The following is a 22,685-nucleotide window of genomic DNA, read 5'->3' on the forward strand; positions in this document are numbered from 1 at the left end:
AAATGTTAATTGAAGCTGTATTGATTTTGTTTAGAATGTGTTTTTCGCTTGTCACAGAAAAATAAAATTTGTAATGCATGTAGGTAAATATCCTTAGGGCTGTTCCAGGAAAAAAGGCCTGGGGGGGCAAGAACGACAGTCCAAAAATGGGGCACCACCAACACAATTTTAACTGCTTTTACACCCCCCACCAACAGAATTAAAATAGGTAATAGACCCACCAGCACCACATTTAGATTAACTCAACACCACCCTACAACACAATTGAAATTAGTATTTGTTCATGTCATTCAGTAAAACTCTCAAGTCTTCTTTTTTATTTACGCCTCAGTTTTGCTCTCAACCCCACTTCAGGTATTAATTCCTTCAACAAAATGTGATCTTCCATCACAGAAAGCAATGCTTCGCCATCAATCAGATTTTCTGAAATGAGATAAATACATGAATTGATTAATGTTCTCTAGAAAATGGTTGGGCAATTGTGCCTTAATGTTGGATATGAGACTTCACAATATAACATTATTGTACATGTACTTGCCTATTTGGACAGACAACTTGGGATTTGTACTCGCTCGAATCAATTTTGACTTGCATGAATAATGCAATATAATTTGTAAAATACCGGAAGATGCATCTTGTGCAAAAATTTTGATCAGGTAAAATGTTTTAAAAGGATTTTTCTCATATTTTTCACTTGCCCTTTTGACAGACAAGAGAAACTTAAATTGACTATTACACCAGAAGTTTTACTTGTCTCGGGCTTCATGCAAGTGGGTAATTCCTTCAACAAAATGCTGTATGTACTAAGTGGTGGTTTATGTACAATGAAACTCTCTGGATTTTTGTATTTTTTATTAAAGGGCAAAATACCAATTTGTATTACTAGACTTCCGTATCAAGCATGAACCTTAGAACGCTGATATTCATTTTCATTATATTGGTTTCATCTCTGTCATACCTTAACACTAAGCTCTTATGCAGCAGGTTAATAATTATGCAATTCAACACAGTATAAATTTTCATTCTTGTCTTGGATATGCAACTTCTGTCAGATTTATTACTACTCATTACTAGCCGGAGCCAGATTTCAACTTAAACTTGAGCAGCAGCGTCTGCAAATTTTAAAGATTGTGATTGAATTCTATTGTGTGACAGTTGTTAGAAATCTTGACTAGGCAGCCAAGTCTATCCCTCTTCACAGAGACAACCTGGCATAAGGCAAAGTCCAGGCCTATGAAAGGTCATTAAACTTAAAATGAGATCAGAATTTTTCTTTGTGCCTCTTTCTAAAAGTAAATATTTGGTAAAGCACTTCTTTATCTATTTTGCAATAAGCATGGTAAGATTAGCATAAACATTGTGCTAATGCAGTTACATGTATATTCCAAAAGATAAAATCAACACGCCCAAGCCCAATTTAATTTTTGACTCTCTGGCTTAGAGTAGCTTTGTCTGGCAGTATAGAAAAAATAATACATGGTACCATATAGAAAATGAATCAAATGTTAATGCAGCGCTCATGCATACACGAAAAACTTCATATCAAGGTAGCACAAAATGGTATTTTTGGTCTAGTAAAACATATTTTTGGTCCGGTCAAATGCATTCAGGCAACTTTAACAGAAACTTCTAAAAAAACAGACACATCTCTCTCAAACAATTCCAGATTCATTAAAATGCTTTCTAAGTTTAAAGAGTGTGGCTGTAGACAAACTTGTTAACAGAAAATGCAGTCATGACAGTGCAGTATAGTATAAATTATATACAGTAACTTAAGTCAGTAAGTGATTGATGTGCAAAGAGGGATCTAAGAAGTTAATTACGAGTGTGATGGTATGATTTACATGTGAGAACTCTGAATTGATTGCCAAGTTCATGCACCTAGGTCCAAGTTGAAAAAAATCTATACCAATACATTTGAGTTAATACATCTTTGAACAGAAAAAAGAACTAAAGATACTGAATGACAGAAAAAAAGCAGGTTAAAAAGCATTCCATCACCACTGAAAGACAAAAAAAACAGGTTTAAAAGCATTCCATCACCATTTCTAATCTAGGGTACAACACAGTTATTACCTGTCAGACTAATTTTCTTCTACATGTAAGTGTCAGAGCTGTAAAGAAGTAAACGGTAAATATTTCAGCACTATATAGCAGCCGCCTTTTAAGTTATCAGAATAACCAACAAGTAGTAAATGTTGGATGGTTTTTGACACAAGTGACCTTTACCTTAGTTATGGGAGGTTTGGGATCTCGGTTATCAGAACTTAACTAATGCTGTCCTCTTAAATTAATATACAGTTTGTGAATTGGTTCCGACACTGAATCTATTCCGGTACACTTAATCACATTATTTATTGTACAAACGAAAATTGTTTAACTTGAAGATTTTTGGGTTATGATTTATTGAAAATAAAGTATTTATGTTGTTATGCATCTTTTTCACTTGTTTGTTTATATTTGTGATTAAGTGTCCCGGAATAGATTCAGTGCCGGAACCGATTCACTAACTGTAATTTATCACAAAAGCTCGATAAATATACAAAGTAACGCGTCTTACCCATGTTAAAATGAAACTGATATGAAAAAATCATGTTTTTGAAGCGTAATTAGTGACTTTGTTTTTGCTGTCCCGTTTGTTTACATTTTCCCCGCCTATACGTATGCGGCCATCTTCCCTTTTGATGACGTAATGATTGTCTAAAAATAGCCATAATCATAACTTGGTCAACATTTGTACAGAAAATGCGGTGATATAATATTTGCCATTTACTTTTGCGGCAACGTGACATGATTGTATCTGTATACCTTCAAAGGTCGTGGTTAGCGAGCTTAGGTTACGCTCCATCAAAAACTGGCGCACGTCTGAAACACTCATAGCCTCCATGGTGTTACCGTAAGAATAGCCGCGTCGTGAGAATAGCATTCGGACTCGTTTATTTCGTACCAAAATGCCGTTTTCGATCGCGCAAAGTACGCATAAAATGTCATTTTAAAACAAATTTATACCTCATTTTTGGGCTCTTACGAAGAAAAGACCCACCAACAACACAATTAAAATACGAATTTGCCCCCCAAACAACGGAATTGGAATTTGAAATTTACCCACCTACAAGACAATTTCAACACTAGTTGCACCCCCCACCCACTGAATTTTAATTCGGTTTCGTTCCGACCCCCCCAGGCCTTTTTTCCTGGAACAGCCCTTAAGCATTTGTAGAGAATTTCCCAAGACACAGGCAAGGCTGTCAGTGAAGATGTCAGTGTTGTTTGGCATTAAGGCCTGTAGGACCTGCAGCTATCCTAGAAATAGATTAAACATTTGTATCCTTATTTAAAAGGAGTGTAAGGGCAGTGCAGATGGAAGTGTGCTGTGCCAGTGGGGTGTGGTTTATGCCTCAACCCACTACAAGAAAATCAGGGCCCTGCTGGAGCCATGGAAAGAGGAAACCCTCACTAGCCTCTTCACAGCATTTGACCAGCTAGGTATGGTTTTGTACAGAGTTTGATCAGTAAAGAAAAACAATCTATTCTAGATACGACTGCTTCAATATGTATTTGTCACAGCCTCCGGTTACTTATGGGCCAGTCTCGGCATTAAGCACTGGACCCTTAATTTGCAAATCAGGTGCTCTACCAACTGAGCCCAAAGGCCTGGATAAATCATACTTTCTCCGACATATGTGAGTCAGATCCTTAAGATAAACATTATAATATTTGTGATAAATTCTCTAGTTTCTTTTGATCAACCATAGGGTAAGGTACATGCACTTGACTTCACTTCTTTTGGAAAATTATCATTGAGCAAGTGAGGAATGACCAACATTGACAGTGCTATAGTGCTAAAATACCATTTTGGTATTAGATTGACAGTTTTATAGTGTATACATGTTGTTGAGGTTCTAAAACTTACAACTAATGTGACGCATGTACGTATCTGCGCCTGACATTGAATGATTTGAAAGATTCAACTGCATAATTTTATTTCAGACAAGATGTCTGAAAATGAGGCCCTTCTAGCCAATCCTAGACTTGGTCGACAGCACAGAGTGTTAACTGGAGAGGGGAGGGGCCTCATGGCCCTGGGTATTCAGGACTTTGACCTGAAGGGCCTCCGGGGGACACGGGCAGAACAAAAGCTCATGCAACATTCTGGCCTTGAGAAAATGACAAAAGTAGAGGTAAAGTGTTGTTAAAAAATAGAGGTAAAATGTTGTTAAAAAATATATATAGATGTAAAATGTTGCTAAAATTGTTAAAGAATATTTTAATGTTTTTATTGCTAAAACGAAACTTTGAGAAAAAGAAAATAAGTGACTTATAAAGATGTAACTGGAACTGTTGTGAAAGTAGCAAATTATACACGAGGTTCTCCCTTTCCATAGAAAATATTGCATTCATGCATTCTCTTCTCTTGGTCAATGTAATGTGCATGGAATCACAAGATGACAAAAAATAGTGTTCTTCTAAATGGTGTGTTGCCATGAGACAGTAAAATCTTTCCTCTCTTGCATGGTTACCAAGGTGACAGAGAAACTGATAAGCCATGGCTACAGTATGATGAAGTCTAGCCTGGCTGTGGAGGGAGGTGTGGCAGACACACAGATAGATGGAATGTCTGCAGATCAGGCGTACCTTGCTACAGCTAAATACTGTGACAACTTCCTCAGACAGAAGGAAGAGGGTAGATATCCCATTAGCTCATCTGTTTTCGGGGAAAATAATTATTATCAATGCCTTGTTACAATAAGGATATAGAAATGGCGTGTGTGCTTGTGTGCATCCGGGCAATTTTGTCTAGATCATAGATTGAAAAGTTTTTGAAGTTTAAACTTCATATACAGATCTCATTTAGGAGAAGTGCAATGCATAGGAACCATAACTCTGGCTGCAGAATTGTTTGTTATTGTCTTGCGTGTAATTGAATTCAGTATAATTTGAGTTATTGCCCTTTGTTAATGTTCATTTAATACTTTGTCAAAAGGCGAAGTTGATGCTGTTCTTAATTCGGCGGGGAATATGGCAGTCTGTGACTGCTCTTATTGTCATTGTTGTACAAAATGTGAATATCCGCCATTTAGAAAATTGATAACATTTATGATTTCAAATCATGTTGAATCTTTTTTCAGGTGACCTAGACATAGGTGATCGTTGTGTGTCAGCGTTCCCAGAATCAGTTGTAGTGTGCCTCCTACAAGCTTTGAAGCTTGGCTCCCTGGAGGCCAGGCAGAGGTTCCCCAGACTACTTCAGATAATAGAGCTACACCCTGAGTCTACAAGCACATTTGTCAGCAAGGTAAGTATGATATGAGTTATATTAGAGACAGTTGTAGTGCGCCTCTGGCAGGGCCTTAAATTTAGGCTCCCTTGGTTCCAAAGACAACTCCAGATAAACAGCTCCACTAGACACTAAAAGCACAATTCTCTGAAAGATAACTCTGATATAAGTTATTTTGGAGAGCATTGTAGTGTGCCTCTTGCAAGGCCTCAAATTTGGGCTCCCCAAGGTTTCCAAGGTTGTTCTAGATTAAACAGAACAGAGACTAGAAGTATTTTTGTGTCGTATACAAAGCGTGGCAGACATATAGATATTAATTTGTCCTCTTCTTTGGTCACACTTTTGTTTCCAATCAATAACTTGAGAACAACTTGTTGTAGAGTCTTCAAACTTGGTATGCACATTGGCCATGGTCAGTAGATGGCCCCTATTGTTTGGCAGGTTTAGGGGTATGGTGACTGTTGTAAGAAATATGTTTGAGTTCTCCGACAGGTTGAATAATTCTAGTTTGGTAGGATTTAATGCAGGCTCAGTTGCAGAAACAGGTATTTAGGCAGTAATACATGGGACCTTGCTTGCATTTGTAAGCTAATGACTTGCATGTACATTCTAGTTTAGCAGTTTTTAACATCAATATTGCTTAAGTCACTTGGATTCGAAGTTTGATGATTTATATTTATTATATACATATAGGTCTTGCTGTTTGATTTTTTACGTAAAAGGACTGCTTGGTTCTTGGTTTGTTATTGTACATGTTTACATACACATATTTTTCCAATGATCACCTTTCTTCCCTGTAACAGAGTGCAGAAGTGCCCAGCTGGATGTTTATGTTGTGGATCAGTCAAATGTTGGCTATTCTAGACAAACCAGAGGCCATAGCTGTACATCATATACTGCTGGACATCACACAAAACTACCCTCAGGTTAAGCTATGGTTGCTTCAATTTTCTGCTTGGATTATTTCAGTTTTAAGTAGGAATGGCAACAAGTAGTAAAATCGGTACTCGACTACTCTGATAATCTTCCGACCAAGTACTCGAAACTTGAATTGGTGTTCAGAATTGACAAAAAGAAAAAGAAAAAGTTGTTTCATTCAATTAATTATTGGTTTGTCCTTTTTATATTATTTTATATGAACTCACCACACTACAAATATAATGGATGCAAAATAATGAATTATACGCATGTAAAAATGTATCATGTCATGAAATCAGCATATGAGCAGCTCTCCTTGGTAATAAACTGAGCAAAAATCATTGCATTCCTATTTTTAAGTATACATGGAATTCAGAAATTGACACAAGGTTTGCAAGCCTGGCGTTGTCCGGCTTAACCCTTTAACCAGGGCTTAACATTTGAAAAAAACAAACTTATGAACCTAAATGCTTTATAATACCTCCATTTAAAGAAATTTTCCATTTTCATATTCCAGGCTGTTGTCTACCCATTAAAGCTGAGTCAGGAAGGCTTCAAGTTTGGGACATCCAAAAAAGACATTGTGCATAAAGATGCTGTTGACAGGTTGGCTTGTCTTTTTTTGCAGTTTTTTTTTAATATAAGAATTTTATATTTCTTCAAGTTATTAAGCCAGTTTTTACATTCTTGTGAATTAAACCTTAAAATAAATGAATAACAAAGATGTTAAGAACAAAAAATTAGACATTCATCTCCTTGTATGTCTGACATTATCTTTGTGTTCATAATGTTCTTGTTATAATGAAAACTTGTCTTCTACATGCATATTTACATATGCAAGAATGTTGAAATACTGCATATGCCACTGTCAAGTCATGTTAGGATAAGTTTCATTGGAATGCCTTCACTTAAAATTCTATGAGCAATCACTTGATTCTCTCCTAAGACTTGCTGGACTGTTGGGCCCAGATCAGCTCCCTCTGGCTGACCGTCTCATCTTAGCCCTGGAGTGCTTCGGCCAGCCCGACCAGGAAATCAAGGTAGTCAATATACATGTAGCTTTTAAAGTGTAGTTTAGGCAACCAACCCATTAAAACAATACCATAATGTCAAACAAAAATAGTAAAATTAAGTCTCTGCAAAATTAGAACTCAGATCTGCTTTACAATTATGGATATAAATTTTACAGAAGATGTGACAATGTTCCCACTCATGTACTTCAGACAAAATTCTGTAGTGAGTTCCTGTGGCTATACGACACTAAATATCAACTTTTTTCCCCCATCTCATTTTTCAGGATTCATTTGATGAGATGGCGAAGCTGTTGAAAAAAGGAAAGAAAACTCAAGCCAAGGTTGTGTACAACAAGCTTTTTAACCGCATCATCAACTACAAGGTTCGCGAGAAAAATGAGGCAGCACAGGTATGGCGCTTTGACAAGTTTTTTCCTTAAAATATTAAGAGTGATATTATACATTATTGTAGTATTGGCAACCCCTGAACCAGATTGCGTTTACGCTGCATTATTACCTTGGGGAAATTGGCTAAAACAAACTTGTTTTTATAAATATTAATAAAGGTAAAGGAGAGAACTCTTTCTCCAATAAAATTGCATGTTACAAGATAAGACTTTCCAAATTTGAAGCCATGACAACATATAGGTGTTTTGTTACCTAATATGGAAAAGAACACACAGCATAATTTCATTGGTTTAGATTCAAAAGAGGTCTCTGTACAGCACCAATAAAACTGCCTCATAAATTATTCATGATTACAAGAATTTCCTACCAAAATCTTGCATGGTACTTATTATGGGTTCCCCCATAAATGGGTAAACTCGCTTCAAGGATTTTGAAATTACTTGCCAAATGTTAACCATATTAAGAGGAGGTGCAGAGCACATGTTGTAACCAGTTGGGTTCAAGGTCAAGGTCACTCATAGAGATCAAAGGTCATATGAATTTAAGATGACTATTATTTGTGTCTGCTCCATATCCCTTGAACCCCTGGAAGGATTTTGAAATAGCTCACCATAAATGTTCACCATATTGAGACCCTGTGCAGAGCACATGTAACAGCCAGCTTGGTTCAAAAACATGGTCACATGACTACAATTTGTGCCTTCTCCATATCTCTTGATCCCATTTAAGGATTTTGAAATAACTCGCCACAAATGTTTACCATATTGATACGATATGCAAAGTGCATGTAACAACCAGCTCGGCTCAAGGTCACAGTTTGAGGTCAAAGGTCATATGTCACACTATTAGGTCAAAGGTCATATGACTATAATATGACATTTTTTCGGGTCTGCTTCTCATGTCTTGAAAAACAAGTATGGAAATATTGTACCATGGAAAAATATTTGCATACCTTTATGTTATTTTATAGGGGGAAATTCCTGTTATATGAATTCAATTGCTCCCATAATGTAAGACTACCTCAAATCCACTTTTCTGATAATCTCTAACTACAGGGCAGCATGAAGAGAGAAGTTGGGTCGTCAGGAGAAGGCACAGGCCTGGATGAGACCACGGCTGATGAGAGCTTGATTACGTCCCTACCTGGTCTTGACATTGGCAGCTACGCAAGGAAGTTTGCGGATGTGAGTAGGGGCTGTTAAAGCTAGTTACATTATATACTTGTCTTATAATGAAACAACAGAACAAAGTGTTTGCAGGCTTGAGTAGGGGCTTGTACAGCTATTTATTTGTTGTGGTTGTCCTATTAAGAAATAGGAATGTTTTCATTCTCTCTCTCTATGTACATGTATGTTTTCAAAAAGATTGCATTGTCTCAAAAGTTCTTAGTAAAAGTAGCCTTAGCTTACTTTTATGGTCATTTATTTACACTTTTTGTTAAACCATAAAACCATGTTATTTCGCCTATGAGCATCTGTGTATTTATTTTTTTTCCCAAAAATGGCTGTCAGATTTTATGAATTTAAACTTACCCAAAATAATATATAACTGATGCCGATAAGCTTTTTGTTTGTTTTTCAGAAATTCAAGAAGGACTTTGATACAAAGTTTGGACCAGAAGGGAACAAAATAACATCCATGTCATTAAAGGTTTGATTTCTTATTTTAAGACAGCATGATTTTCAAGAAGGCTTTACAAATCACAATTCCTTTAATAATGGAAATGTAGCAAGCTGATGTAGAAATGTACAATAAATGTTCATTGATGTCTAGGTTAATTATGCAAAAATCAATAACTGTTTATATAACTGATGCTTTTAATATAATAGTCTAGGATTTTGAGTAAAAAAAAAATTGTTTGTCAAAAACTTCTTATCATTATAACCTAGTTTCATCACATTGCAGAGTTTCTAGGTAACGCTCCTTGCTCTTTATTTCTACAAAAAACAGTTATTCACAGACCAATTGACTTTGTGTATACATTGACGGGACATATTTATATACTTATTCCGAATGAAGTTTTCTTTGCATGTAACGATACTCTTCTCTACAATACAGGAGTTTGCAGTGCACAAGCAGTTCATTATGAACCTGTTTGAGGAGGTGAAGTTGAAGACAAGCCCCCTCTACCCGCCCGGAAAACTGTCCGAATACTCCCACTGGATGGCCAACTTTAATCCTAACATACATGGCAGGGACCTTGAAATACCAGGTATGTATCTGTTGTCACTTTCCTGAAACTCTTCTCAGATAAAAGTCCCTTCTACCCACCTTTCCAACTGTCCTCAGTATTCACACTTGATTGCCAACTTTAACCCAACATACATGGCAGTGCTCATGAAATACGGGGTATGTATCTGTTGTCACATAATGAATATCTTCTATATGAGAAGCCACCTCTACCCCAACAGAAAACTGTCCAAGTGCTCCCACTAAATGGCAAACTTAAACCCAAAGATACACTGCAAGGACCTCAAAATACCAGAACTGTATCTGTCATCACCTTAATAAAACTCAGTAAATGTTCCAAGTACTCACACTAGAAGGCAATATATGACATGAACATGCTAACAATTCTGCGGGAAAGTTTTTATTCCATAAAGTCAATATTTTTGATCTAATAGTTATTAACATTTGTGAATATGTTGTCTTGAACATTTGTGAATATGGGTCACCTCGGATCAAAAACTAGGTCACTAGGTCAAATCTTAGGAAATATTTCCTCCATGTCATAAGTTCAAATGTTTCATCAAATCATCATAAAACTTATTCTGAACATGTGTCTGCATTGTTTCTTAGGCTATTGTGAATATGAGTCACTCTGTAAAAAAAAGACATAAGGTAAAATGTTTGGAAACATTTTTCCCTGTTCTAGTTTTAAATTTAAATTTTAATAGACTTTTTAAAATGTTTGTGTGCATGAAATCTTAGATGATAAAGTGTGTTATCTGGCTTCAAAAACTAAGTCTCTGGGACATACCTTTAAGGAAAATGATGTATTTCACTTTCATACATGCCATATTTCTGAGAGGCTTCCCAGGGGATTTTGGTCTGAATTCCAGGGGATTTTGATATTACACCAGGGGATTTTTACGCGACGAAAATTTGCGCAATATCTGCATTTATAATATAAGAATAAATACAGAAATAAACTCAAATTACAATAATTTTTGGACTTTGTCATCATGGTCCTTCACGGAATTTCACACTCATAATATTATTGATGCTTTCCACTGTCAACCTTAAGCAAGTTTTGAAAAAAAAATAAAAAAAAAATAAATTCCAGGGGATATCGATCCCCCGGCGGGGGACCAGGGGATGGGTCGAAATTCCGGGGGATTTTTTCCCCTGCCAGGGGATATGGCATGTATGCACTTTCCTCACACAAATGGAATATTTTCTGTTGATCTTCATGAATTTGATCACATTATTTGTATGAACATATCAGTGATACATGTAAATATGGGTCTTCTTTGTTAAAAACTAGGTCACTAGCTCAATTCTTGCAAAATTCCATCTTCAGATAAAAAAAAAAATCTGGCTTAAATATGGTTTAGCTGCATTGGCGTTTTGTCTTTTTTAAAGTTTTTCTGTTCAATAATTATTGTTGCCTGCCCGATCCCAAAATGGTAAAAAAAGGCAGGGTGTCTATGTTGAGATGCAATGACGTGGTGTGCCCAAGCTTTGGCTCACACCTAAGACCTGGAGGTTGCTTCGAGACCATTCCCACAATGTCTTGGGTGAGAGGTGTTCAGCCACTAAACTTTCTATCTTTCACCCTTTGTTTTGTTTCAGGTCAATACACAGGCCTAAGTAAGCCTCTACCTGAGTATCACGTGAAGATTGCTGGATTTGACCAAGCTGTAAGTACATGCATGGTTAAAATGTGTTTTTATATTGATTGGAGTAAAAAAAAGTTCAAGACATAGCTTTTTATTTCGTCTGCAAAGCGTAGGAAACACATAATGAATATTTTGTTCGCCATTCACAGCGCCAGTGTTGTCTGCATCATTGTCACTCTTTTGTTAATTTTTGAACAACTTTGTGTAGAGTCTTGAAACTTGGTATGCTCATTAGTCATAGTCAGTTTATGACTGTATGTCAATAATCAAGCTATTGGTGACCTTCACTAGAAATATGGGCAGTCTCATCAAGTGACTCATCTGATTTGCTATATTGTAGTTTCAATTTGTAACCTTCAATTTTCCGTAAAGCAATTGTAAACATGTGATGTTTTCATTGAATTAACTTTATTGTTCCATGCAACATTTTGGGTGTTTTGAAATGCAATTTTTCACCTGTCAGCACATCTGAATTCTTGTTGTTTTAGCTTATCTGTTTTGCCAAGATATAAGGTTGAGGTATTGTGAAAGCCTTGGTGTTTTCTGTGGCATGCTCATTGTACGATAGCTTTTACCTTAGCCATAACACAAAACATTTTGAGATATTTTCAATTTTTCATGAGACTTGATACACAGGTTGATAGAGACATTGCACTCATGTCTAGCAATAAATCTGACTTATTAGATGCCCCTTTTGACTAAACCCCCCGCCAGATATCTTGTTACATAGCTTGACCAGCTTGTCAACAACTAAAGACAAGGACTATCTGTTATCATTATTTATTACAGGTGAAAGTGATGACGTCCCTACGTAAGCCAAAGCGTGTGACAATACATGGAAATGACGAGCGAGACTACCACTTCCTGGTGAAGGGTGGGGAAGATCTACGGCAGGACCAGCGTATCGAGCAACTGTTTTACATTATGAATCAAGTTTTCCTGCAAGACCCCGCATGCCGGTCAAGGAAACTGCAACTGAAGACGTACCAGGTCATTCCTATGACCTCAAGGTCAGTAGTGTTTTTTTAAAAGTTGTTGTCTGCAGCGGGATTTAAACTCAGGACCCTACATTCTGTAGGCCTCTGAGCAACAGAAGTACTTATAAGTGATTGGGGTTTCAGTATAATAAATAATAATAATTATTATAATGGATTTTATCATTGACAGTTGTCAAGATTCAAGATTATTTATGTTAATTGTTGTAGGTGAATTGAAAAAACTTGAGAACAAAGATGCTTTTTGTTCGACAAATTTTTAGCATTTAAGAGCTTTAGTATATCAGTTGTAACTTGGAGGTTGTTTGACAGAGGTGGTCAAAATACTCCATTAGATTAAACAGTAACAATCAGCATCATGGTAACAGTAAAGCACATGTTCATAAAATGAATATGCATGTTACAGGGTTGGTCTGATAGAGTGGGTTGGGGACACAGTTCCCCTGAAGGATTTCATCAATAACTCCCTCACAGACCAGGAACAAAAGTTCATGAGCTCCAGGTGAGATTGGATATCTGTCAATTGTCTTACAAATCATATCATTATTTATTTTTGCTTTTGAGTAGTTTATAGATTTTTATCAGTTATATATTCTTGATATCACAATGTTTAATATCATCGCAATAGAATAATATCATTTTTATTTCTCACTTTTTCAAAATGTTGCCTGTTGTGCTATTTCCACAAGTTCGAGCAAAATATGATGTCATTTCTGGAATGGTTTTATTTCATCAGCAATTTTATGTGCATAAGCAATTAAATCCCAATCAACATATTTATGGATGACTTGAGCATAAAGTAAAAAAGATTGTTTCAGTGTGATATCTGTTTGATTTCATCTCCTGAACACCGATCACTTGAGCTGCAACACTTGTGAAAATATTACTTCCTGTGCTCAATTTTTGAAATGAATTTGATATCCCATGGACATGAATTGTACAGTTTTGTACCATTGTCAAAAGATGTTGTGCTAATTAAATCAAAGCACAATATGAATATGAACACTGATGTCATAACACCTTGCTGATCATGCAATATGAATGTCAAGTTTTTATTACATACAAAAGAATATGGAAATGTAAGTTTAATGATATGAATACCCTACCACTTTTACAGGCAAGGACCATCTCACACAAACAATGAATGGTTTTTGAAGGCAGGAAAGAAGAACGACCCCTGGCCGGCGCGGTTTGCAGCCGTGTTCGAAAAGTACAGCTACACTGAGACAGTGCGACATTTCAACTTGATCCAGAGCAAGGTGCCCTGGGACCTACTCAGGTATTTAACTGTGTAATGAATATAAATGCCTCTTTAATAAATATGGAAGAAAATGTCGCAGTATTATCAGAGTCCTGGTGTTATCATCACAAAACTTAAACCTTGACCTTAACCCCCAAATCATACATGTTCCGTTGAAGCATAGTACACAATCATGTTGCTAGAGACAATAGACAAATGTGCAACAAGGCCCATAACTTTTGTTTTAAGGATTTGTCAAGTTATGCCCTGCGTTCGATTGATGAAAAGAGTCTGACATTGTTTTTTTCTAAGCGGCTCTCTTTTTAACTCAACAATACTTGAGGTTATGCAAGGAACTTCTACAATTGAGATTTTTCGTTGATTCCTACTGACTAAAATGGATTGGCAACTAAAATGAAACTTAACCACCCTGATATAAATATTCATATCTGTTTAACCAATGGAGATCTGTACTTGTTATGTTGTAATGCACTTGCCTGGACAAAAAAAATCTAGATGGACTTATATTTATGACACTGTGGCAAATGTATAGTTAACATGTTTAAATATTACCATGTGTATATTTAGAGTTGAAACAAGAGATTATAACTGTCAACAGAGAATAAAGGTCTTTTCAATCTTGCTTTTCAGGAGATCATTCCAGAAGCTGAGTACAAGCCCCGAGGCCTTCCATGTTCTACGCAGCCACTGTATGCAGACACACGCAATGTTGTGTATGTGTCAGTATGTTATGGGTATAGGGGACCGACATTTGTCAAACTTCATGGTAAATCTGAATACCGGCGAGATGATTGGGATTGACTTTGGGCACGCCTTCGGCTCCGCTACCCAGGTGAGAAGGTTTTATTAATTGCAAATTAAAGTATAAAATGAATAAACGAATTCCAAGTAACAGGTTGGTTAGAACAACAAGTTCTTTGTTACCAATGGACCCTTTTTCATCAAAGCTCTTAGTTCTCAAGTGAAATGGTGTTAATGTCATTATCAGGAGATCTGTTATGAATGGGCTTGTAGGTTGTAAAACGTTTCTCTTGATTTTTTTTAAATTGCATACTTTGTTATGGTTGTTGTTAATTAAGGATGGAAATGTTGCTTGAAAAGTGAAATAGATGTTACTGACCTCCTACGCCTACATGGTTGTCTGGTAAGCAGCATCTTGCCAAGGTGTACAAGGTTTGATTCCCTGCCTGTATTTATTTTGTTTGATTGGTGATCCCCAAGCCAGACAACTGTTTTCCTCCTGTACTCTGGTTTCCCTCCAACACAAGGCTACGTTCTCACACATGATTTTGCTAACTAGAGTGACTTGCATATTGCATAACGTCACAATTGATGTAAAATAAATAAAGTTTGATCTAAATATCTACATTTATGAGCATAATGTGACAAGTAATCTAAAATGACCAATAACCTGTATCGATTTTTTTTATTAGTTCCTGCCCATCCCAGAGCTTGTGCCGTTCCGTCTAACGAGGCAACTACGAAACCTGATGTTGCCGCTACAGGAGCAAGGTCTCGTGGAGAGCACAATGATCCACGTGCTGAGAGCACTACGCTTGGACTCCGACCTCCTCCTGAATACCATGGACATCTTTGTGAAGGAACCCTCACTTGATTGGCTTGTAAGTTGATATGTTCATTTTGCAACGAAAAAGTTTAAGATGTTATTATAGCCTTGGTGTCGTTTTGGGCTGTGCATTGTTGTCAGCATGCCATTCTTTTACCCTTGGCCATTACTCAGAAACTGTCATGATATTTAATGAAACTGAATACAAATGATACAAGTGACAATACCCACATAAACAGACATGTCCATGGGCATAACTTTAGTTACTATTGAGTTATTTCCCTTGTTGGCAAAAAAATCCAAAAGCTGCAGCGCCCCTGTTTTTATTGTTGTTTCGAAATAATAAAAAAATCCATACATGTAACCTAATAACTGGTATTTAATTAAGTACCACCACACTAACAATACTAGATACACCGGTGACGATGGCAGAGGAGTAAGCCTATCATCTGGATGATGAGTCATGGATTTGATTATTACTCAAACCTTTAATGATGATTGGTACTGGATATCACCCGAGTCTCATTTACTTGTACATAGAGGAGATATTAGATTGTACATGTGTTTGTTGCTGAAAAACTCTTCAGAGCTTATACTATATGTTCATAATTGTGACGAGAATTAAATCTTAACTTTACCTTGATATGCCCTAGAAACCATGTGCTATTTTCAGAATCAGCTAAACCAGTTCTATTTTTGGACTTGTTGAAGGTATACTAATCTGTTGAGTATCTCATAATTGGTATGATCAGGTAAATGCAAACTATCTTGAGTTTCTGGGGTTCTCTTTATTTGTTTACTTGTTCAAAAATCATGTTATTAAACTTTTCATTTCAGCAAAATGCTGAGAGGCAGCTCCAGAGCCTGGATTCTTCAGGTGAGTTCCCCCCCCCCCCCCCTCCCCAAACAAAATCACTTTTTTTATTTGTGAATTGATGGATGATTTAATTATATTTATGAATTTAGTAAAAAAAAAAAGGAATTGTCGTCACCTTGGTGTCGTTGTGGATGGTGTTGGTGTCCTCATTTTGTTAATACTTTAACCTTGTGCATAAAAATGTGTAACATTTGTTGCCAGAAACATTACACCAATGTATAGAAAGGGCAATAACTCTGCCCTTAGTAGTTTAGTTATGCCCCTTTTTTATTGAAAACACCAGACAGGTTTACCCTCAGCAGCACTCTTGTCTATTAATATATTTCAAATCTCCCACACTATTACAAATGCAGAGTTGTACAGCCAGGAAGAGGAAACAATGCATTGGTATCCAAGGGAGAAAATCCAGTATGTGAAGAGAAAACTCAAGGGAGCTAATCCTGCTTACATCACAAGGTATGTTAGGATGGCACTGCCCTATGTTTTTGAAAGACAGCAGGTGCTTGTTTTATGAACAATATGAGAAATATAAGTGTTTTATTAACCTGTTTTATTACTTGTTTAGGGGAATAAGGGGCCCATATCGCTGAATAATTTAGTCCTAACTTAAAAAATCTTAAATCTTTAGGAACTTAACAAAAGGCAACAGGCTATTTTTTCGTTAACCCATCTGTGTTTTCAACTTAAAGTTCTGGCATAAGTTTCTATCTGCTAAGTTTCTTTTGAACTTAAGCTTAATGTGTTCTTTTATTTAAAAAAAAAGCTAAACATAATATTTCAGAGATGAGTTGAAGCTGGGTCATGGCAAGAAGGCAGTATTCAAGGACTATGAGACTGTCGCCCTAGGCCACAAGGAGAACGCCCGATGTCAACTTCCGGAGGCGGGACTGACTGTTGAGCAACAAGTGACTGCATTGATTGACCAGGCCACTGACCCAAACATTCATGGGCGCACCTGGGTGGGCTGGGAGCCATGGATGTAAGATTGACTAGGCCACTGACCCAAACATCCATTGGCGCACCTGGCTGGGCTGGGAGCCATGGATATAAGATTGACCAGGCCAATGACCCAAACATCCATGGGCGCACCTGGCTGGGCTGGGAGCCATGGATATAAGATTGACCAGGCCAATGACCCAAACATCCATGGGCGCACCTGGGTTGGCTGGGAACTATGGATTTAAGATGTGAAATTTGGACTCAAGGACTTAATGTTTTCTAGCTGATTGTTCATGGTTAAAGGCATCCACATGTTGGTATTGGTGCCATGTAGACTAGATTTGGTTTCTGTGTGAGCCATTCAGTGTTGGAATTAGAGGAATGGTTGTAGGAAATGACTGTAAATCCATTATAGTTGTGTAGTTACTTTGAAACAGAATTTGGTTTGAATGAGCCGTTTTTGTTTGTACTTTTGTGATTAACTTCTTGCTTTGAGGCAATTGGTATTAGATGTATGGCTTAATAGTTGGCTTTAGAGTTGCTGATGTAGGATGTTAAACTTCAATATCAACTTGATCCACTCTGGTGTCAGATATAGCACCTCAAGAATGACCATGAAACCATGATAGTTTCACAAAGTTGGTTTGACCAAGAGTGTAAACTGTAAACCATGACATTGAGATGCCATTGGAAATAATGTTTGTAATCTTATAGATTTGTATGCCCTAAACACTAATGATTTTGAGGTCAGTTGATGAGAGGTTAAGGTCAATACCTGGTGAGCATGTGGGCCTGTAAACCTCATACTTGGTAGGCAGTTTGAACACTACAGGGGATGACCCCTTTTGAAAATGGATACCAGTATATCAATTCTATATGAAGCTTTTTACCTACATCATTCACTTAAAAGTTATCTGATGCTAGTTTTTGTTTGTTTCTACATTCTCTTTAATATAATAGTTATATATAGTAATTTCTTCATGCCATTTTTTCTGTTTTAGGTTTTTATTAAAAATTTAAATCCTGTCATGACTTTCTATAACAATATGTAAAGAGTTCACATACAAACTTGTTCAATAATGACTAACTATCTCATTTCAAAGTAAAATAGACACGAGTTGACATCAGATCCATCTTGCTGCAACTTATCACTTCATGGAAAGTTTGTCATGAAAATATTTTATAAACTAGATACTTTCTATATAGGCCCAAATACTACAAATGGCTATCTGTCCAATGAGGCCTTTTGGGGGCATTTGTAATATTCCTGTGACAATTTTTGTAATGAATTACAGGTAAACAAATATTTTGCATATGATAAGAGTATTGTTCTTGTTGAAGGATGGAGTTGAAATACATGTTACAGTTGTAGGTTTATCAGCCTATGTTGTTTTCTGTGCATTCATTAAATATCCATTTAAAGTTGTATGCTGTGTTAAGTATAGAAGGAATGACAAATGATATTATAGAACTTGGGTAGCATGGGGCATTTTCCATAACAAAATTAAAATATATCCCTTGTTATGTAGTTTATATCGAATGCCATACATTTACCATAAAGTATTGTCATTTTTTTTAGAGTTCAACTTTTGCATTGTTTACTGCACATTTGTATTAGTTTGATTAGAAAATAAAAGAACTTTAGCCTGCTAAAGTGCTGTTTTTTCACTTGGACTACTTTTGAAGACAAAATACTGATACATGCAGACTACTTTTGGAGACAAAATACTGATACATGCAGACTACTTTTGGAGACCTTGTACTGTGTTATGTGCAGACTATTTTAGGAGACTGAATACTGTGGTACATGCAGCATTAGAGCAGTATTAGGTTTCATATCCTGGTTCATGTGCTTACTTCTTTTAGCGACATAATACATATGCTATGAAGACTACTTTAAGAGACCAAATTTTGCATTTTGGGCAGACTACATGTACTTTTGGAGACTGAATACTGCATTACATACTTCTTTTAGAGACCTAATACTGTGTTATGTACAGACTACTTTTAAAGACAGAATACCGCAGTATTTGAGGACTACTTTTAGCGACCTTATACTGTGGTACATGCAACATTAAAAGTAAAAATTCTCCAAGTACTGCGTTATTATACCCCAGACAAACGAAGTTTGAAGGGGGTATATTGGAGTCACCCTGTGGTCGGTGGGTTTGTTGGTCGGTCCGTTGCAATTTACCTTGTCCGGAGCATAACTTAAAAACTACCGGATGGAATTGGATTAAACAATGGTAGAGCATAATGAGAGGAAGTGCAGTGTACAATAACCATAACTCTATTCTTGCTTATTACTGAGTTATTGCCCTTTGTTACTTTTTTTGTCCGGAGTATAACTTGAAAAGTACTGGATGGAATTCATTGGAACTTCATACAATGGTAAAGCACAATGAGAGGAAGTGCAGTGTTCAAGAACCATAACTCTACTTTAGTTAATTACTGAGTTTTTGCCCTTTATTTGTTGTTTTTTGCTGTCAATTATTTTTCCAGACATTAACTTGCAAACTACTAGATGGAATTTATTGAAACTTCAAGCATTGGTAAAGCACAATGAGAGGAAGTGCAGTGCACAAGAACCATAACTCTATTTTAGCTAATTACAGAGTTATGGCCTTTAATACTTTTTTCTTGTCCGGAGCATAACTTTAAAACTATTGGATGGAATTAAATAAAACTTCATACAGTGATAGATCATAATGAGAGGAAGTGCAGTGTACAGGAACCGCAATTCTGTTTCAGCTAATTACAGAGTTATTGCCCTTTGTTACTGTTTTCTTACTTTTTTCTTGTCCAGAGTATAACTTGAAAACTATTGGATGGAATTTAAAAAAGCTTCATACTGTGATAGATCATAATGAGAGGAAGTGCAGTGTACAAGAACCGCAATTCTATTTCAGCTAATTACAGAGTTACTGCCCTTTGTTACTTTTTTCTTGTCCGGATCATAACCTGAAAACTATTGGATGGAATTTAATAAAACTTCATACAGTGATAGATCATAATGAGAGGAAGTGCAGTGTACAGGAACTGCAATTCTATTTCAGCCAATTACAGAGTTATTGCCCTTTGTTACTTTTTTCTTGTCCAGAGCATAACTTGAAAACTATTGGATGGAATTTAATAAAGCTTCAAACAGTGAAAGATCATAATGAGAGGAAGTGCAGTGTACAGGAACCGCAATTCTATTTCAGCTAATTACAGAGTTACTGCCCTTTGTTACTTTTTTCTTGTCCGGATGCATAACTTGAAAACTATTGGATGGAATTTAATAAAACTTCATACAGTCATAGATCATAATGAGAGGAAGTGCAGTGTACAGGCACCGCAATTCTATTTCAGCTAATTACAGAGTTACTGCCCTTTGTTACTTTTTCTTGTCCGGAGCATAACTTGAAAACTATTGGATGGAATTTAATAAAACTTCATACAGTCATAGATCATAATAACAGGAAGTGCATTGTACATGAACCGCATTCTATTTCAGCCAATTACAGAGTTATTGCCCTTTGTTACTTGTTTCTTGTCCGGAGCATAACTTGAAAAAAAGTAACTTAACTCATTTATAGATGGTCATAAGCAATTGTATATTCTGTGCTTTAGAACATCAAATATATCAGTATTAACATCTATTGTTTAAAGCCTTTTTTCTAACTTTTAAAAGCATAATCAAAAAATGAATGACAATAGTCCATAAAATAAAGTTGTCATTTATAGGTTGGCTTTCCAAATAGTTGACTGTAATATCATATCAGGGCGGCGTTCAGGGGTATTAATCATCTTCAGTGATAGCTCTAGTTTGCAGACTACTTTTGGAGACCGGATACTGCTTCATGTGCTGACTACTATTTCAGAAATAATACTACGGTACATGAGGACTACTTTTAGAGAATCAATACTGTGTTCTGTGATGACTACTTTTGGAAACTTTATACTGAGGTACACGCTGACTACTTTAAGGGACCTATTACTGTGGTATATGCAAATTACTTTTAGGGACCTAAAACTGCAGAAGGTGCACTTTTAGAGATGTATTATTGCGGAACATACATACTACTTTTAGGGACCCAATACTGTGGAAGGTGCTCTTTTAGAGGCCCATTACTGTAGAACATTCACACTACTTTCAGAGACCTACTAATGAGGAACATGCAGACTACTTTTAGAAAACTACTAATGAGGAACATGCACACTACTTTCAGAGACCTTCTAATGAGGAACATGCAGACTACTTTTAGAGAACTACTAATGAGGAACATGCAGACTACTTTCAGAGGCCTACTAATGAGGAACATGCAGACTACTTTCAGAGACCTACTAATGAGGAACATGCAGACTACTTTCAGAGACCTACTAATGAGGAACATGCAGACTACTTTCAGAGACCTACTAATGAGGAACATGCACACTACTTTTAGAAAACTACTAATGGGGAACATGCACACTACTTTCAGAGACCTTTTAATGAGGAACATGCACACTACTTTCAGAGACCTACTAATGAGGAATATGCACACTACTTTCAGAGGCCTACTAATGAGGAATGTGCACACTACTTTCAGAGGCCTACTAATGAGGAACATGCACACTACTTTCAGAGAACTACTAATGAGGAACATGCACACTACTTTCAGAGGCCTACTAATGAGGAACATGCACACTACTTTCAGAGACCTACTAATGAGGAACATGCACACTACTTTCAGAGGCCTACTAATGAGGAACATGCACACTACTTTCAGAGGCCTACTAATGAGGAACATGCACACTACTTTCAGAGGCCTACTAATGAGGAACATGCACACTACTTTCAGAGGCCTACTAATGAGGAACATGCACACTACTTTCAGAGACCTACTAATGAGGAACATGCACACTACTTTCAGAGACCTACAAATGAGGAACATGCACACTACTTTCAGAGACCTACTAATGAGGAACATGCACACTACTTTCAGAGACCTACTAATGAGGAACATGCACACTACTTTCAGAGACCTACTAATGAGGAACGTGCACACTACTTTCAGAGACCTACTAATGAGGAACATGCACACTGCTTTCAGAGACCTACTAATGAGGAACATGCACACTGCTTTCAGAGACCTACTAATGAGGAAGGTGCACACTACTTTCAGAGACTTACTAATGAGGAACATGCACACTACTTTCAGAGACCTACTAATGAGGAACATGCACACTACTTTCAGAGACCTACTAATGAGGAACATGCACACTACTTTCAGAGGCCTACTAATGAGGAAGGTGCACACTACTTTCAGAGACTTACTAATGAGGAACATGCACACTACTTTCAGAGGCCTACTAATGAGGAACATGCACACTACTTTCAGAGGCCTACTAATGAGGAACATGCAGACTACTTTCAGAGGCCTACTAATGAGGAACATGCATACTACTTTCAGAGACCTACTAATGAGGAATGTGCACACTACTTTCAGAGACCTACTAATGAAGAACATGCACACTACCTTTAGAGACCTAATACTGTGGTATATGTGTGGACTACTTATAGAGATAATTTTGATTTTTTAATGAGATAAATGAGTTACCAATA

General features: G+C 36.7%; 2 protein-coding genes and 1 long non-coding RNA gene across 3 annotated transcripts in view; 2 read left to right on the forward strand and 1 right to left on the reverse strand.

Annotated features, from left to right (window-relative positions):
* Positions 1-18,739, forward strand: part of LOC128213891 (DNA-dependent protein kinase catalytic subunit-like) — an 81,435-nt gene extending 62,696 nt beyond the window's left edge. The window contains exons 19-38 of the mRNA XM_052919991.1: positions 3,342-3,486; positions 3,991-4,181; positions 4,525-4,684; positions 5,130-5,296; positions 6,082-6,204; positions 6,714-6,802; positions 7,143-7,236; positions 7,494-7,619; positions 8,673-8,801; positions 9,199-9,267; positions 9,676-9,829; positions 11,413-11,480; positions 12,249-12,469; positions 12,861-12,956; positions 13,572-13,733; positions 14,346-14,547; positions 15,149-15,337; positions 16,120-16,159; positions 16,513-16,615; positions 16,941-18,739. Coding sequence (XP_052775951.1) covers positions 3,342-3,486; positions 3,991-4,181; positions 4,525-4,684; positions 5,130-5,296; positions 6,082-6,204; positions 6,714-6,802; positions 7,143-7,236; positions 7,494-7,619; positions 8,673-8,801; positions 9,199-9,267; positions 9,676-9,829; positions 11,413-11,480; positions 12,249-12,469; positions 12,861-12,956; positions 13,572-13,733; positions 14,346-14,547; positions 15,149-15,337; positions 16,120-16,159; positions 16,513-16,615; positions 16,941-17,142 — 2,730 coding nt within the window. The 3' untranslated portion in view covers positions 17,143-18,739. The remainder of the gene's footprint in view (positions 1-3,341; positions 3,487-3,990; positions 4,182-4,524; positions 4,685-5,129; positions 5,297-6,081; positions 6,205-6,713; positions 6,803-7,142; positions 7,237-7,493; positions 7,620-8,672; positions 8,802-9,198; positions 9,268-9,675; positions 9,830-11,412; positions 11,481-12,248; positions 12,470-12,860; positions 12,957-13,571; positions 13,734-14,345; positions 14,548-15,148; positions 15,338-16,119; positions 16,160-16,512; positions 16,616-16,940) is intronic.
* Positions 99-3,129, reverse strand: LOC128216962 (uncharacterized). Its single transcript, XR_008258163.1, has 3 exons — positions 2,809-3,129; positions 2,077-2,114; positions 99-423 (listed from the first exon to the last, which is right to left on the reverse strand). It is a non-coding gene; the product is annotated as an uncharacterized LOC128216962 (long non-coding RNA).
* Positions 17,200-22,605, forward strand: LOC128213892 (repetin-like). Its single transcript, XM_052920007.1, has 2 exons — positions 17,200-17,319; positions 21,598-22,605. Exons 1-2 carry the CDS (start codon positions 17,200-17,202, stop codon positions 22,603-22,605), a joined length of 1,128 nt encoding a protein of 375 aa, XP_052775967.1.
* The last annotated feature ends 80 nt before the right edge of the window (positions 22,606-22,685 follow it).

The sequence above is a fragment of the Mya arenaria genome, chromosome 2 (assembly GCF_026914265.1).
Source record: "Mya arenaria isolate MELC-2E11 chromosome 2, ASM2691426v1".
In the NCBI taxonomy this organism is placed as follows: Eukaryota; Metazoa; Mollusca; class Bivalvia; order Myida; family Myidae; genus Mya; species Mya arenaria.